General features: G+C 33.5%; 1 protein-coding gene across 1 annotated transcript in view; it reads right to left on the bottom strand.

Moving 5' to 3' along the window:
• The window catches only part of CRB1 (crumbs cell polarity complex component 1), a 214,225-nt gene extending 204,451 nt beyond the window's left edge, over positions 1-9,774 (bottom strand). The window contains exon 1 of the mRNA XM_032288618.1: positions 9,409-9,774. Coding sequence (XP_032144509.1) covers positions 9,409-9,478 — 70 coding nt within the window. The 5' untranslated portion in view covers positions 9,479-9,774. The remainder of the gene's footprint in view (positions 1-9,408) is intronic.
• Between the last annotated feature and the right edge of the window lie 6,877 nt (positions 9,775-16,651).

Here is a 16,651-nt window from a genome sequence, read left to right as displayed (position 1 = left end):
GTATCTAAATTAACAATTTAGTGGCTTTACTTGTGCACCCCAAGCCCTAGATATCTCTGCAAAATGGAAATAATAAAATCTTCATCACAAGCTTTGAATTAAATGAGATAAACTTTGTAAAAACATTCAGCCTCATGTCTGGCATAGATAAATCGGGTAACAGAGGTTAGTTGTATCTGGTAGGCAAAGAAAGCATGAATCATAGAGTCCTCTAATTTAAAAAAAAAGGTTTTAGAGATTTATTGTCTTCAAAAACAAGGAATATGGGAATAAAAGGGTAGCGGGTAGTGGGCTGCTTTCACTACTGACATTGAGTCCCTCTATATGGACACAATTGCATCTTTCCAAGCCTACAGAAAAACTAAGTTTATGCAAACTTTGCCTTAATTCTAGGGCTATTCTGAACTTCAAGCAGTTCACATAGCTAGACTGCTAGCTGAAGCAGCTGAGCAGAAAGAATTAAACAGCACATACATTTCCTGATTTCAGTTGCTCCATAGAGGGGTTGCAAAAAGAAAGCCGGAAAACAAAAGAAATTTGATATAATGAGATTAGTAAAGAGCAATTTGTATTTACATCTATAATTATTTGAGTTTATAATTACAGAAACTAATGCTTTAATTGTCTTATAATTGCTTTAGGAGAAATTGTAGAAATATAGTTAATACTATAATGAGTAGCTGTTAAGGCTTCTTTTAAGACTCTTAGTCCGTGAAAGTATTAAGTAGCTTCTTGCAATATTGTGTTTGATGTAATTTTCAGGGATTTATATATAAAACGTAAAGTTTTACATTTCATTTTTCTTCTCTTTCCTTACCCACCTCTGGTGTAGGTGCTAAAGACATGTAAAATGGGGTTGGAGAGAAGTGAGAACTCCTAGTCTATAAACTGTATCTGCTGTTTACAAATCAGGGTTTGGGAGGATTTTTTTTTTTTTTTTTCAGAAAAAAAGTTAGTCCTAAATAATAAAAGTTTTCATTTCACCTTTCAAATCTTTTCAGAGTAAAAATGTTTATAATTTTAACTACTCTACCACTCTTGTGACTAACATCTGCCAAGGCAGGAATGGCGGATATGTAACCTAGAAGAACCTCATTGTGTAGTCTTTTTGGTTTTCCACGTAATTGTCCTGATAATTCCCAGATGGATGACTCTTTTCTCTACATCAGAATTCTTGGAACCTTTAAATACTTATTTTACTTTAGGCAAATTAGTGAGAGCAGAGTGCTAATGAGGCTGAGTTTATGGTTTAATCTCCACACAATTCAGTTAGCTTTGCACAGAGACCAGCTCTCTACAACAAATAATTGTCTCTAGTCAGATGATCTCAAATTTGTGGTTTTGAATACAAGGAGAGAAAATGAAATTACCTCAACAAATTGAGCATCACCATTGAAATAATCAGTTGCTGGTTTGCAGCAATAACTTTTTCACAGAGGTGAAGCATTATTATGATTGTGTTTCTGTCTATAATTTTTACTGTACAGTAAAATAACTTGTAATCACTGTTTTGAATCAATAATAAAAGACAGTAGTCTTTTGGGTGCCCCAAGTAATGAATGCAGTTTGTTAAAAAAAAGTAGGTTAAAGAATTGAACATTAAAATACGGAAGACAGCCAAACTATTTGTCCCAAGGAAATATGAAAACATGTTTCCACCTAATTCTAGTGCTATTTTACATATTGATCAGACTCTAAGTTAATTTCATAGGGCAAATTTACATAGAAGGAAATTTCTGAACCCTTAATTCAAAGTGAAAGGCTGAATATGTAAAAAGTAGAGACAGTGTAAAGAAGGCAAAAAACAAGAGAAAAATATGGGCACATTGTTTAGCATAATCTTTCTTCTACCACATGCTAACATAAGGATATTCATATCATGTCTCTTGAAACATAACAACTATTTATTCCATAAATGTTTATTGAGCACTTACTATGTTTAAAATATCCATTGTAAACCAATTTGCACATGAGGTTAATTTTGCTCAATAAAAGTGGTATTAATCAAGTAGTTTTTATAATCATATATCAGAGCTTTATTCACACTAAATGTTATAGGTTGAATTGTGTCTCCAAGGTATGTCAGAGTCCTAACCCTCAGTACCTGTGAATGTGCCCATATTTGTATATAGGGTTTTTGCAGATGTAATCAAGTTAATATGGGGTCATTAGGGTACATCTACTCCAATATGACTGATGTCCTTATAGGAAGAATAGAAGAGAGGTAGACAGATAAAGTGAGAGCATCATGTAATGATAGAGGCAGAGACTGGAGTGATGCAGCTGCAAGCTAAGAAATACCCAGGACCGAATGACCCCACTGGAAGCTAGGAAAAGGCAGGTAAGGATTCCAAGTAGAGTCTCAAAGACAGCAAGATACTTCTAACTTTTGATTTCAGACTAATAGCATCTAGAGATATGATAGAATAAATTTATGTTTCTTGAAGCCACTCAGTTTGTAGTACTTTGTTACAGTAACCCTAGGAAATGAATTTAATAGCCCCAAACTGAAGGGAACAGAGATGTCCTTTAGTAGGTGAATGTTCAAGCAAACTGTGGTACATCTATATAATGGAATATTATTCAGTAACAAAAAGAAATGAACTATCAAGTCACAAAAGCACATGGAGGAACCTTAAATAAATATTGCTATGAGAAAGAAACTAGCTCTGATAGGCTACATATTGTATGGTTCCAATTTTAAGACATCCTATAAAAGACAAAACTATAGAGATCAGTGGCTGCCTGCCAGAGAATCGAGGGTGCAGAGAAGAAGCACAGCAGATTTTTAGAATAGTAATTATTCTGCATAGTACTTTAATGGCTCATTTGTCAAAATATACAGAAGTTTACAGTACAAAGAGTCAATCCAATTGCATGCAAATTTAGAAAATCATTTAGGAAGTCAAGGAAATCCCAGGAAGTAATTCAGACTGCGACACAACAATCTAACTGCATTACAAATGTATGAGATGATCTCACAGAACAGATTGGGGGAAAAACTGTTCAGCTAAGTAGTTCTGGAAACAAGTGAACTCTGAAAAACTAAAGACAAAAGGAAATAGGCATACTGTACTTAAACAGATAAAGTTGTTTCCCATAGGTGTATGGGTTAACAGTCTAATACTGCTATGTATGTATACTGAATTTAAACAAGTGAATAAATGGCAGATAGTGGAAATCAGGTTTCTCACTATTGGAATTGGAGTTTACAGATAAGCAAGGAGAGACAGCTAAAATGATCCATGTGAAAATGGAGTTAGAGGCATCAATATGAACTCATGTTTAGCTTAATACAGACAGGCACAGATTTATATAGAGAGGTATTTATAGAAACATACATATACATAGGCTAGTACATAGACACATATCTGTGCTCTTTCATCTGAGATTGCCTAAAAGACATGACACCCCAGCAGCAACAAGCACACCTCACATCCAGATCTTGGTTTCTGTTACCATTCTCTGATAAAAGGAACCAGGGATCCTTGGAGAAAGGTTGGTTTATGATAGGATTGGGTCAGGGAATATACAAGATGAGTCTGAAATAGATTGTAGAGCCAGAAAGGAAGAAAATCCTTTTTTAAAAAGCACCCCACATTGCTGGGGAATATGTCAAAAGAAAATAGGAGTCAACTGAAAAGAACTCCCAAAGGCCAAAACTGGAACAATTTGAGTAACAAAATGAAGTAGTATCAAATTATAACCGAGTATAAAATAAATGTAAATAAATTCATACTGTTATATAAATAAACAATTGAATAAACTAATAAATGAAAGAGAAGAGCCAGATCTCCTATGCAGAAGAATTTCAAATAATTTATGTAAATTTTCCCTCCAGGAGGGAGATCATGACTCCAAACTTCTTAAGTGTAGACTTCACATAGTGACTTCCCTTCTTAAGAGTGCAGTATACAGAAGAATGAAAGAAATAACTTTACAGCTATCAGAGAAACCTGATAACACCACCTTCCAGGTGATTAAGGTTAACATCAGCAGTCACATATTATGTTGACCGTATAAATCATAGATAATATTATTGATATGATATAATGAGGATAACCCTTTGCCTTTGTGGTCTTCATCCCAATAGCCCATAACTCCAGTTTTATCATGAGAAAAACATAAAACTTACTCTAATATTGGGAGAATCTATAAAATACCCAGCCAGAACTCCTCAAAACTTTCAAGGTCATCAAAACAAGGAAGGCCTGAGGAACTGTCTCAGCTAAGAGGAACCTCAGGATACAAGACAGCAAAATGTATGTGATATTGTGGATGGGATACTAGAACAGGAAAAGGATGTCAGCTAAAATCTGAATAAACTACATGCTTTAGTTAATAATAATGTGTTAATATTGGTTAATTAATTGTAACAAATCTACCATAATAATATAAGATGTCAATAATAGGGGAAATTGGGTTTATATGATCCCTCTGTACTATCCTCTCAATTTTTCTGTAAATCTAAAACTTTTCTAAAATAAAAAAGCATATATGTTATAAAAAGTTAAACAATGTAAGACAAAAAGTTCAAAAATGTCATTAGAAATGAAGATTATTATAACAAGTGCTATGAACATTCAATTACTAATTTATTCATTTCATAACTATTCCATAAGTGACTACCCTGAGTTAAGCAGTAGCTACCCATTGACTTGGAATATGCCTCTTAGCAAAACACTCATAGTTCCTACAACCCTGTCCTATAATCCCACAGGTAAAACATAAATAAATCAATATGAAAATAATATTTTCAAATTGTGATGCATACCATAGAAGAAAAATGCAAAGCACAATGTAAGCGCAGATAGTAATGCTGGTATGAACAGAGGATGATGTGAAAGGGGAAGAGTAATCCTCCCATTTTCACATTTTTAAAGGAGAAAATGGAGCTCCTCAGAGATTTCCTGACAAATCAGCAATACAATTGAAAATAGAATGAAAAACTGTAACTTTTCTTGTTCACTCACATTTCAGTATTTGATATGGTGAGACCATGAATGGTAATTTTTGAAAATCACCAAAGATGAAAAAAAATGCATGCAATTCTCCAAAAAATCTCATTTGCCTAAGAGAAGTATCTAACAAAAGAAGCCACAGTTAATTCTATTATGTGATGAAGGAAACACTGGGTAACCTTCATGAAGTAGCGACGATTTTCCTGTAAACTGATGAGATTATTTTATTTATGAAGAAGCAAAAAGATACTTTTTTCTCACATTAATAATTAGGTAGGGCCGGGCGCGGTGGCTCAAGCCTGTAATCCCAGCACTTTGGGAGGCCGAGGCGGGTGGATCACGAGGTCAAGAGATCGAGACCATCCTGGTCAACACGGTGAAACCCCGTCTCTACTAAAAATACAAAAAATTAGCTGGGCATGGTGGCACGTGCCTGTAATCCCAGCTACTAAGGAGGCTGAGGCAGGAGAATTGCCTGAACCCAGGAGGCAGAGGTTGCGGTGAGCCGAGATCGCGCCATTGCACTCCAGCCTGGGTAACAAGAGTGAAACTCCGTCTCAAAAAAAAAAATAATAATAATAATAATAATTAGGTAGGTGCGTTACAAAATGCCACTGCAAGGTATTAACTTGCATAGTGAATATCAAAGTTTTCAATGTTTCTACACATGCAGAATTTTAAGAATATGTGATTACTCCCTAATGAAAAACAACAACCTTTTCTGACCTATTAAGCAAATTCAATTATTTATTAATACTGGAATTAAGATTGAATAAGACAGACCATATTTAATCTTTATAGGTTCTATTTATTCTTCATTCTTTTGAGTATATTAGAAAGAAATTACTTTTTAAAATTACTCCATTCAAATCAGTTACTTGGTAATTGCTAAGGGTTTTTAGAAGATTGAATGCTAACCCAAACTCTTTGACATTGTTCTAATAACTCTAACAGTAATTTTATCAAACCACATTTTATTTACATGCTATGACCAAACTTTAAATATAGATTAAAACAGTTATTTTTAAATTAATCTAGATGTGGCATTTAGATTGTAAATATTTAGTTAACTCCCAAATTTATAAAGGACTAGAGAAAGAAACATTGCTTTTCTAATTCACGGTATGGTAATTTCTGTAAAACCCTTCACAACAGATTTATATATCGAGGTCCCAAAAAGTTAATTATAGAGTACTCTTATTATTTAAAACAATCTCTGAATAATGAACCACAGGAGGATCTCTTTCTAATAAGTTTCTCTTTTAGTACATCAGAAGCAAAAAATCACAGCTCTTTTTGAATTATTAAAAGTTAGTTGGTCTCACACATTAGAACAAGTTTTGCAAAATGATGGAACAGGTATTAAAACCATCAGGACAAATTCATTGCAACTTCAAGTTAGGAGAATGTCTACCTGCTCAGGAATAGAAAGTGAATGTCTCTTCCTGAATTCTGCTCTAATATTCTTCGTGTCATGTATCCTCAACTGGAACACATAAAGGGCATTAGACAAAACATAAACAGCATTCCCCTGGTAGCTAAGCAAGGCAGAACTCTAAATCAAAAATACATTCCCTTAAATTTAAGATATGTATGGAGCTGGAGGTGATTATTTTATCTTAAATTTAAGGGAACGTGTTTCAAAGTTCAAAAGGAAGAATCATTAATTCCCTCAGTTAATATGATATTAACAACTCAAATTTATTTCTCCCTTTCTTTTTATGTTTTGAGACTGAGTGTAGCTCTGTTGCCCAGGCTGGAGTGCAGTGGCAGGATCACAGCTTACTGCAGCCTCAACCTTCCTGGCTCAAGCAATCCTCCCGCCTCTGCCTCCCTAGTAGCCAAGATTATAGACACATGCCACAATGCCCTGTTAATTTTTTACATTTTTTGTAGAAATGAAGTCTTGTTATGTTGCCCAGGCTGATATTTGAACTAAGCTCTAGTGATCTTGTTTCAGCCTCCCCAAATGCTGGGATGACAGGTCAGAGCCACTGTGCCTGGATAATTGGTATTTCTTTGTTTGCTATTATGTTCTGAGCAGAGTGTTAAAGCCCTTATGCATTATCACTTCATGGAAGTTATTACAAGTAAGTTAAGAGCCCACACTCCAGAGCCAGATCTCCAAGTTCACATTCCAGATCCACCATTCACTAGCAGTATGGCCTTGGGCAAATTAATAAACCTCTTTGTGTCTCAATTTCTTCAGCTGCAAAATGGAATTAATTACATATTCTACTTGACAGAGTGATTATGTATATAAGAGTGAACAACATTTATAAAGCTCATATTATATATCTTTTCACCTAAATAATCTCTTTGAAGAGAGGAATACATTTATATTTAACTATTCTGATGATTCCTAGCATCATTACGTAGTAGGTTCTTAATAAAGATTTATTGTGTTACTCAGAGCTTCTGGTCACCTGTGTTTGAAATGAAGAGCTTGTTAAATTATAGGTTCCTAGGATCTACTATAAAGACACTAAGTAACTGATGCTAGACTTGGCAGGTTGCACATTTTAACCAAGCGTTCCAGCTCTGACGTGCATCAAAGTTTGAGACAGACTGGTATTGCGATTTGAGTCTTTCTTTCGTCTTCTATAAACTGTGGATTACTATAGTAGTATCTGTCTTATATGGCTGTTGTAAGAAGTAAATGAAATGTAGCATATATAAAATGTTTAACACAATGTTAGCAATTTTTACTGCTAGATATTATTTTACTCACTTGGTTGGAACACAGAATTTATGTCAAGAGTACTAGGTGATAAAGGTAGAAAGGAAGGCTGATTCTAGATTGCAGAATGTTTTAAAGTTAGGTAGAAAAAAACTCAGCTAAAAGGTCTAAACTAAGTGTTTTGATTGGGAAGGCAATGTCATTATATCTTGCCAACAAATATATTAACACAGACAAAAGCCTACCTGCTTAAAAATAGAAGAAAATGAGACTTCAAATTTACTTTTTAAAATAAATAAAAATACTGTGCTGAAGAATAAATCAAACAATTACAAAGTATTTAGAATCTATCAATAAAATCACCTACTCAAAGAGAGCAAAAACAAATAATGTATATGTAATTATCAATTTATAATTATTATACTCTTTATTAAACATATTACATATTCATTTCCTTTAAAACAAACTGCAGCAAACTCTGGGAATTTTCATATATATTGCATTGAATGACAAAGCTTTTTACCATAAACTACATCATAAATTCACTTCACATTCATTTTATATCTTATTTCTTTTTTCTTATTTCTTATTTCTCCTCCTACCTGCACAACTAGACACAGCACTTCTCTTCCTCATTTCACATTACCTGGGGCCCACTTTAAGTTTCAAGGAGGGTAAATAAGTACTTAAATAACAACTCTTTAACAAGTACATCTGAAAAAAAATCATTTGTGCATGTGTGTTGCAGTCAAGTATTTTACTGATCCTTTGTTAAAGTTTGACTTGGCCTCTCCCTACTTGCCTTCAGCTACCTACCCATAGCATTTACTTATTTCTTCACCCAAGCTCTGATATATGTTCAGCTATAAGCCGTGCAAGTAACAATCTCACTGGTGCAGCCACAGAAGGTGACCCAGATTACACAACACTGCGTGCTAACGCCAAGTTGTCTTGTTCAACGACAGCTGCTCTATGCTTTGCCTTATTGATATTCAGATTCAACAGACAGAAATCACATGGCCCCTTTAACAAGCACATGCTCTCCCTGTCTTCATTTTAAACGTGTTCAATAGCTACTGTCCTTCATAAACACACAGCTGGGGCTGTTTGGTCTCCTCTGATTTTCCATCCCACCATAGAACTGACAAGATTATCCCAGAAACATTGCTCTTGTTTCTATTTGGGGAATTTCATGGGAAATAATATCTTCATTTATAAAACAGAAACACATAACAGTAAAAGCCCATTTCTCTGGTGAAAGAAACACTTTGAACCATTACTTTCTGGGAAACATTGAGACTATCCCCTTGATTATGAGAGCAAATGTTGTAATACAGAGTTATTTAAAAGTGAAGATAAACATATAGTATGTGGAATAAAATGAAATATATCTCATGAATAACTTTCTTTTAAAGGATATCAATTAGTAAGTGCCAAATCTATTTTGTAAAAGTGTAAACACAACAAAATATCTTCTTTTCTATGTGACCATTTCATTCTCCAGCTCACTATTACAAAAGCTAAAAACAAAATTTCTGCACATGAATACTTATTGGAAATCATAGAATCCTAAAATTAACTGTTCACGTCGACTGATATCACTGATATTTTTTTAACACAGAACACTTAAAAAAACAAATAAAAACTTCCTTTTTTAGCGTTGTATTTTATAGAACATGCAACATTATCCATTATTTGTAAGAAATATAATAAGCCAGAAATAAACCAGGAAAAACGCCCAAAGTTCAAGACATGGGAAAGGCTTACTTTTTATGTAGATGAGCAGTGAGAAACTGAGGTAGCAGATAAGAAAGTACTTAATGTTCTTAAGTGCCATGGTCTTCCTTAGAGAACATCCTCTGATGTGTTGCTGCTGGTGGTCTGGTCCCAGTCTGGCTCCTGATGCCTGTCTGTCTCAGAGAGGAGCAGTTGCCTCAGAACTCCCAGGTGCCATCTCTGTCCCACCCCACTTACAGTTTCTTCACAGAAAACACAGGGACTTCGATTCAAAAAGCAGTTTGTGCTTCTTAGCATCACTTACACTGGAGGATGGGGTGATTTTTCAAACCTGGTGCAGATTTTTTTCAGGCTGGATTGGATTCATCCCCACCTCAAGCCTTTGATACGAGTTTTCTTCTGTTAATGCTGGCTCCTCCAAAGGTCCTACATTAGGATAGTGTCTTCAATTGCTCTCAACAGAGGGATTAATTTCTGATAACTGTCTTGCCACACAATTATGATCTGGCAACTTTTAAAGGAATACCATATGTCCCTATGTATTTACTTTCATCTTCAGAACACAATTCACAGACATTTTTTTTCTGTTTATAAATTATATTCCCACAACTCAGATTTCTGTTGTTTATAAGTTGTGCCAAGATAGAAGAAAACTTAAACTACTGCATAAAATGAACAGAGTTCTGGAGATCATTTAGGGGCAGATTTTGTTCACAAACCCAGAGCTCATTTTATTCTCGGTTCATGAAATTACATGCTCTGGGATTTCTTGAGCTTTTATTTTACCGTAATTGATGAATGCAAACATGTTTGGTTATTTAGAAAATATATTTGTTTTAAATACAACAATATTTTTCTCAGATTAAATTGGTCAAGTCCTTAAAATTGTATTTTTATTAGATACTTCATGAAAACATCCGTTAATTAAAATCCGAATGCTTCCTTCTCTAATTGGTGTTAGTGATAGCACAGAGCCTTTTTCCATTGTTAAAATTGCTCACTTGTTACCCTTTAAAATGCAATTTCCCTGGCTGATTGTTACAAAGCTTTATAAATCTGCCAGCTTTTTAAACTATATACATATATTTTGAAGTCTTTATATTTTCTGCCCATGTACCTAATATTTTGATAATCAGCTTAATGTCTTTTATTAATATTATTCTCACACACTCCCAGATTTACTTGTAGAGTTTATCCATTTAAAATTATTTATTTTTTATAGAATTCTTGACAATTATTATTTAAAAAGTTTCTTCTTCTTCTCATGCAAATAATTTAACTTGGGCAATTTAACAATTAGAGTAAAAGAATTTCACATTACAGAGGCATTACTAACCGCCTATTTTAATCCCTGTGTTTTGTCAATTGGAGAATTGAGAAGCAGGGCAACTATTCTGTGTGCCCAGAGTCATCTGGTGGGTCAGTGTCAACATTAGGACCAGAGTCTTCCCATGATTTCTAGAACATTAGTTCTTCAATAAATCTTCTGAAGTCTCTTTTCATCTTTATTCTTATGTGTCCCTTCATGCCTTTTGCAATAATACCATTCTGGGACATCTACATACTGAACCAATTTGATCTCCATCTGTCCTAAAAAGTCCTCCATCATGAACCCCAAGGCTAAGGAATTTACAACATGGAAGGCCAATTGATGGACTGGAAAGGAAATGAATAGACTCAGGAGAAGAATCTGATATTAGAAAGCCTTCTGTTAGGGCGTGTTTAATTGTGAGTGTAAAAATCAAAGAAACAAAGAAAATTAGTTTTATAAAAGACAAAAATGTCAGAGAAAATAAGTAGTTGAGAAAACATGTTATACAAAGAATGATTATAGAAATTATATACATGGAACTTGAGTGTAAAGAATTAAGTGGATATGGCCATTACATGAATTAGTTCATGGCTACTATGTGTCAGATTTGGGCTAGTCAGGAATTCCTTTAGAAAAAGATATAACATGTACATTGAATTTTCAAGCATAAGTATGGGTATGCTATAGTCTGAATGTTTTTTCCTGCTTCCCAAATTCACATGTTGAAACCTAATCCCCAATGTGATAGTGTTAAGAGGTGGGGAATTTTGAAAGGTGATTAGGCCTAACCCTCATGAATGAGGTTAGTGCCCTTATAAAAGAGGACTGAGGAGCAAGTCCTTACCAGCTACCAAATTTGCTGGTGCCTTGATCTTGCTCTTCCTAGTCTCCAAAATTATAAGAAGTATTTCTGTTGTTATAAATTTCCCAGTCTAAAATCTGTTATAGCAATGTGAACAAACTAAGAGTACAATGAATAAATAGGGCAAGAGTGAAGCTTAAGAGTATTGCAGAAAAAAAGGATATGTATATAGGAATAGAGGCCTAAGGCAGTTGGGCAAACCAAGAAACTAGAAATATTCTGATATTGCAGAAACGTGGGTGTGAAGAGATATCAGAAAATAAGACAGCAAATCCACAAAATCAAGAAAGTTTAATTTTCAATGTGAGGAAAGGACATCATTAATAGGTTTTACGTAGTGAATTCGCATGCTCAGATTTGTGTTTAGAATGATAACTCTAGCAGCAATGTAGCCATGGTTGTAAAAGGGCAGATGGGAAACACAGAACCAGTGAGAAGGATATTGCTGTTGTCCACAAGGGAGATAATAACGGACTGAATTAAAGCAATGGGGATGATAAAACAAAATAAAACAACAATCAGCTAGATACATCTAAAGACATGCAGAGAATAAGGAAACATGAAAACTAAGTTTTCTCAGGTTTTGAGCTTTGGCCTTTGTGCTATTATTAATGTAATTCATAAAAATGAAGAATATAGACAAGGACACCCAGACAAGAAACAGCAAGAACTGTCCTTCCCAACTCAAACACATTTAAATATATATATATGTGCATATATATATATATATATATATATATTTGAGCAAAGTGTAACTTTTATAGAAATATGTAAGTGAGTTCAACAGCCAAAAAGTAAAATACCCATTTGAGACAATTCTTGGCTTTTGGAATGGAAAGAAAGAGAGAGAGAGGAAGAGGGTGGAAGGGAAGAAATGGAGGAAAAGAAAGAAAAGAAGGAAGGAACAAGGGAGAAGGGACAAAAAGAAGGAAGAAAGAAGTAGGAGAGAGGAAGGAAGGGAAGAAAGAAGGAAATAAAGAGAAAGAGTAGTTCAGAAATAGGGAAGTCAATAAGAACTGAGGTGAAACTAAACTCTCATGTGGAAATGCTACAACTCACAGTTCACAAATGATTCCCATAGAAGCCAACTGCTACCAAAGATGAGCTCACAGCTTAAAGCTATAGATCAAACTAGAAACCCACTGCCATGAGAGACATCGGACACAATGAATGTGAACATTCACACTCAAAAGATTCATGATGATGGAGCTAGCTTAAGAGATTATTAAATAACACTTTGTCAAAATACAGAAAAAGGGAACACTTACGCACTGTTAGTGGGTAAATTACTACAACATTTAAGGAAAACAATATGGAAATCACTCAAAAAACTTAAAACTACCGTTTGATCCAGTAATCTTATTACTGCGTAGCTACCCAAAAGAAAAGAAAAGAAATGATTATACAAAAAAGATACCTGTACTTATATGTTTAATGCAGTATTATTCACAATAGCAAAGATATAGAATTAACCTAAATGTCCATCAATGTATGATTGGATAAAGAAAATATGGTGTATATACAACACAATGGAATACAATTCAGCAATAAAAAATGAAGTCATGTCTTTTACAGCAACATGGATGGAACTGGGGGCCATTATCTGAAGGGAAACAACTCGGAAACAGAAAACTGAATAATTCATGTTCTCACTTATAAATGGGAGCTAAATAATGTGTATACATAGATGTAGAGTGTGAAATGATAGATGATGGGGACTTGGAAAGGTGAGGGGATTGGAGGAGGAATGGATGATGATGAGTTACTTAATTGGCATAATGTACATTGGCGATGGATATACTAAAAGCCTAAACTTCACTACTATGCAAAATGTCTGTGTATCAAATTGCACTTGTGCCTTTTAAATACATACAAATAAACATTTTTAAGAGATAAAAGAATGCATTTATTTTATAAAGGAAGAACAGGACATCATAAACATGATTAAGCCTATTTGAAAATAAACCAAAGATAAATTGTAAAAAAAGTTATTAAAATACTTTTAAAATTTTAACTCATAGCTTAAATAACAGATGGCACTGCAATAAGCTAACTAAAAGATAGATCTGAAGATTTTTTTAGAATAGATCAGTATGATATAAGGAGTTGGTGGAAAAGAATAAACAGTAAAGAGACATGGAAAATAGAAAGTTCCATTTCAGAAGCAAGGAAAAAATTGGGAGAAGGTAAGTATCAAGGACTAATGGACTAAGAGTTTTCAGATATGAAAAAAATATGACTCCTCTAATTTGGAAAAGCTCACTGAATCGCTAGGAAATATTACATTTAAAGTGTAGCAAAATAATTACAAAAAAACCCAAAAATTAACAATTGGGATCCAATGAAACCAAAGAGCTTCTGCACAGCAAAAGAAAATATTATTAGAGTGAACAATCTACAGAATGGAAGAAAAGTTTTGCAAACTAGGCATCCAAGAAAGGTCGTACATCCAGAGTCTATAAGAAAATTAACAATTCAAGAAGCAGAAAACAACCCCATTAAAAAGTGGGTGGAACACATGAACAAACACTTCTCAAAAGAAGACATAAAAGCAGCAAACAAACATATAACAAAATGCTCAACATCACTGATCATCAGAGAAATGCAAATCAAAACTACAATGAGATGCCATCTCACACCAGTCAGAAAGAATATTTTTAAAAAGTCAAAAAACAACAGATGCTGGTGAGGCTGCAGATAAAGGCAACATTTATATACTGTTGATGGGAATGTAAATTAGTTCAGCCACTGGGAAAATCAGTTTAAAGATTTCTCAAAGAACTTAAAACAGAAATACCATTTGATCTAGCAATCCCATTACTGGGTATATACCCAAAGGAAAATAAGTCATTCTACAAAAAATACACATGCAATCATATGTTCATTATAGTGCTATTCACAATAGCAAAGACATGGAATCAACCCAGGTTTCTGTCAACAGTGGATTGGATAAAGTAAATGCGATACATATACACCACAGAATACTATGTAGCCATTAAAAAGAACAAAATCAAGTCCTTTGCAAGAACATGCATGCAGCTGCAGGCCATTATCCTAAGTGAAATGATGCAGGAAGAGAAAAATCCAATACCACATGTTCTCACTTGTAAGTGGGAGCTAAACATTGGGTACGCATAGACATAAAGATGTGAACAATAGACACTGAGGACTGTTGTTGAGAAGAAGGTAAAAGGCTAAAAACTACATATTGGATGCTATGCTCACTACCTGGGCAATGGGATCATTCATACCTCAAACCTCAGTGTCAGAGTATACCCATGTAACATATCTGCATATGTACCCACAGTATCTAAAAGTTAAATATTTTTAAAAGGAAAATAAATAAATACAGTGCAGTAAAATAAACACAATAAAATCTTAAAAGTAGGCATTTGTCATTAAAGTTTAAAATGTTTACAGTGAAATAATAATCAAAATGATGAAAGACTTTTCATCAATAAATCAGGTGCCATAAAACAAAGAAAATAGGAGAAGAGGAAGATTTATTGATAAATATAGAAGGAATAGTTTTAAAATATATTCAATTTGAGCTGTCTATTTAAAACTAAGTGAAGATCCAGAATATGGTAGGTTCTGGACATACAATTTCAGAATATAGGACAGCTGTTCTTATTGGTGGAAAGTATAGATGTCATATTAATGTACAAACATTTATTTGTTTTTTATGTACTATAAAAAGGTATATTATATATACACCTGCTATGTATCAGATACTATAGTCATCATAAGTAATTTGTGTGTTTAAAACAGATAGGATCATCACCCTTGTCGAATTAAACTCTAGTGAGCAGATGCAGACTTCCAAGGAAAAAAATACTTTTGATTTAATAAGGGTACAAAGAGTTATCTTCAGCTAATACCAGCTCTGTACTATAGATTCTTATACACACATCATCTCACTTAATACAGCATCTCCACAATGTAGATTAAATTAACCCTTTTGACAATGGCAAAAAAGATATTGAGAGACCCAAGTCACCTGTATAATAAGTGCCGCAGTTCAAATTCACACACAACTCTCTTATTCCAATGTTCTTAATTATTATGATAGTATTTATTTTTACTTATGTAATTATAAAGGTATTCTTGTGAAAAATCCCAAATATTAGGATAAATCTAAAGAATTTTCATTGAACAACTCACTCTCCTCTCCAGAAATAATTATTATTTGTTAATGAATATCATTTTATACCACTCTATGCTATAGTTTGATAAATATATAGATGATTGATAGATGATGGATAGATGAATAAAGACATAAATATTATTTTGCTTCTTTTATTTTTTTAAAATAATGATATAACACTATATGAATTATTCTGCAACTTGCTTTTCTCACTCAACAGTGTGTTTTGAAGATTTTGTCATTTTACTAACATACTTTTTAATGCCATGTGGTATTTCGTAGTATGCATGTGCTATAGTATAATGATTTCATTTTTTCTGAGCATAAGTGTTTCCAATTTACTTTATGCAAACAATGATTAATATAAATCATTTTACACACTTGTTTGTTCAAATACACAAGAGTTTCTCTAGGGTAAATGCTAAAATTTACCTTAGGCAAATACAAAACTTTTGTGGGTAAATTTTGAAGCTGGTTATTGGGTATGTAAAGGTACATCATATTATTTATTCTGTTTGTATAAATTTTTTAAAATTAATTACAAAAATTTGACATTTTGGCCAGGCACTGTGGCTCACGTCTGTAATCCTAGCACTTTGGGAGGCCGAGGTGGGTGGATCACCTGCGGTCAGGAGTTCAAGACCAGCCTGGCCATCGTGGTGAAACCCCATCTTTAATTTAAAAATTTTTTTTAAAAATTGACATTTAAAAATTTGCATATTTTTATATTTAGAAAAATTGAATATCTTTTAGCATTTGTATTTACTCCTCAATGATTTGCCAACTCATATCATATTCACTTTTCTATTGGCTCTTTAAAAATTTTTATTTAGTTAGTTGTAGCATTTCCTTATAAAAGTTTGATCTTAATTCATAGTCTGCTATAAATGTTGAAAATGTTCCTTCACAATAGATTCATTTTTTCTTAAAGTTTATAGTTTTTCTTTATACT

This window comes from Sapajus apella, unplaced genomic scaffold (assembly GCF_009761245.1).
Source record: "Sapajus apella isolate SASKATOON/1434 unplaced genomic scaffold, GSC_monkey_1.0 scaffold22, whole genome shotgun sequence".
Lineage (NCBI taxonomy): Eukaryota > Metazoa > Chordata > Mammalia > Primates > Cebidae > Sapajus > Sapajus apella.
This window is presented reverse-complemented; position numbering and strand designations above follow the sequence as displayed.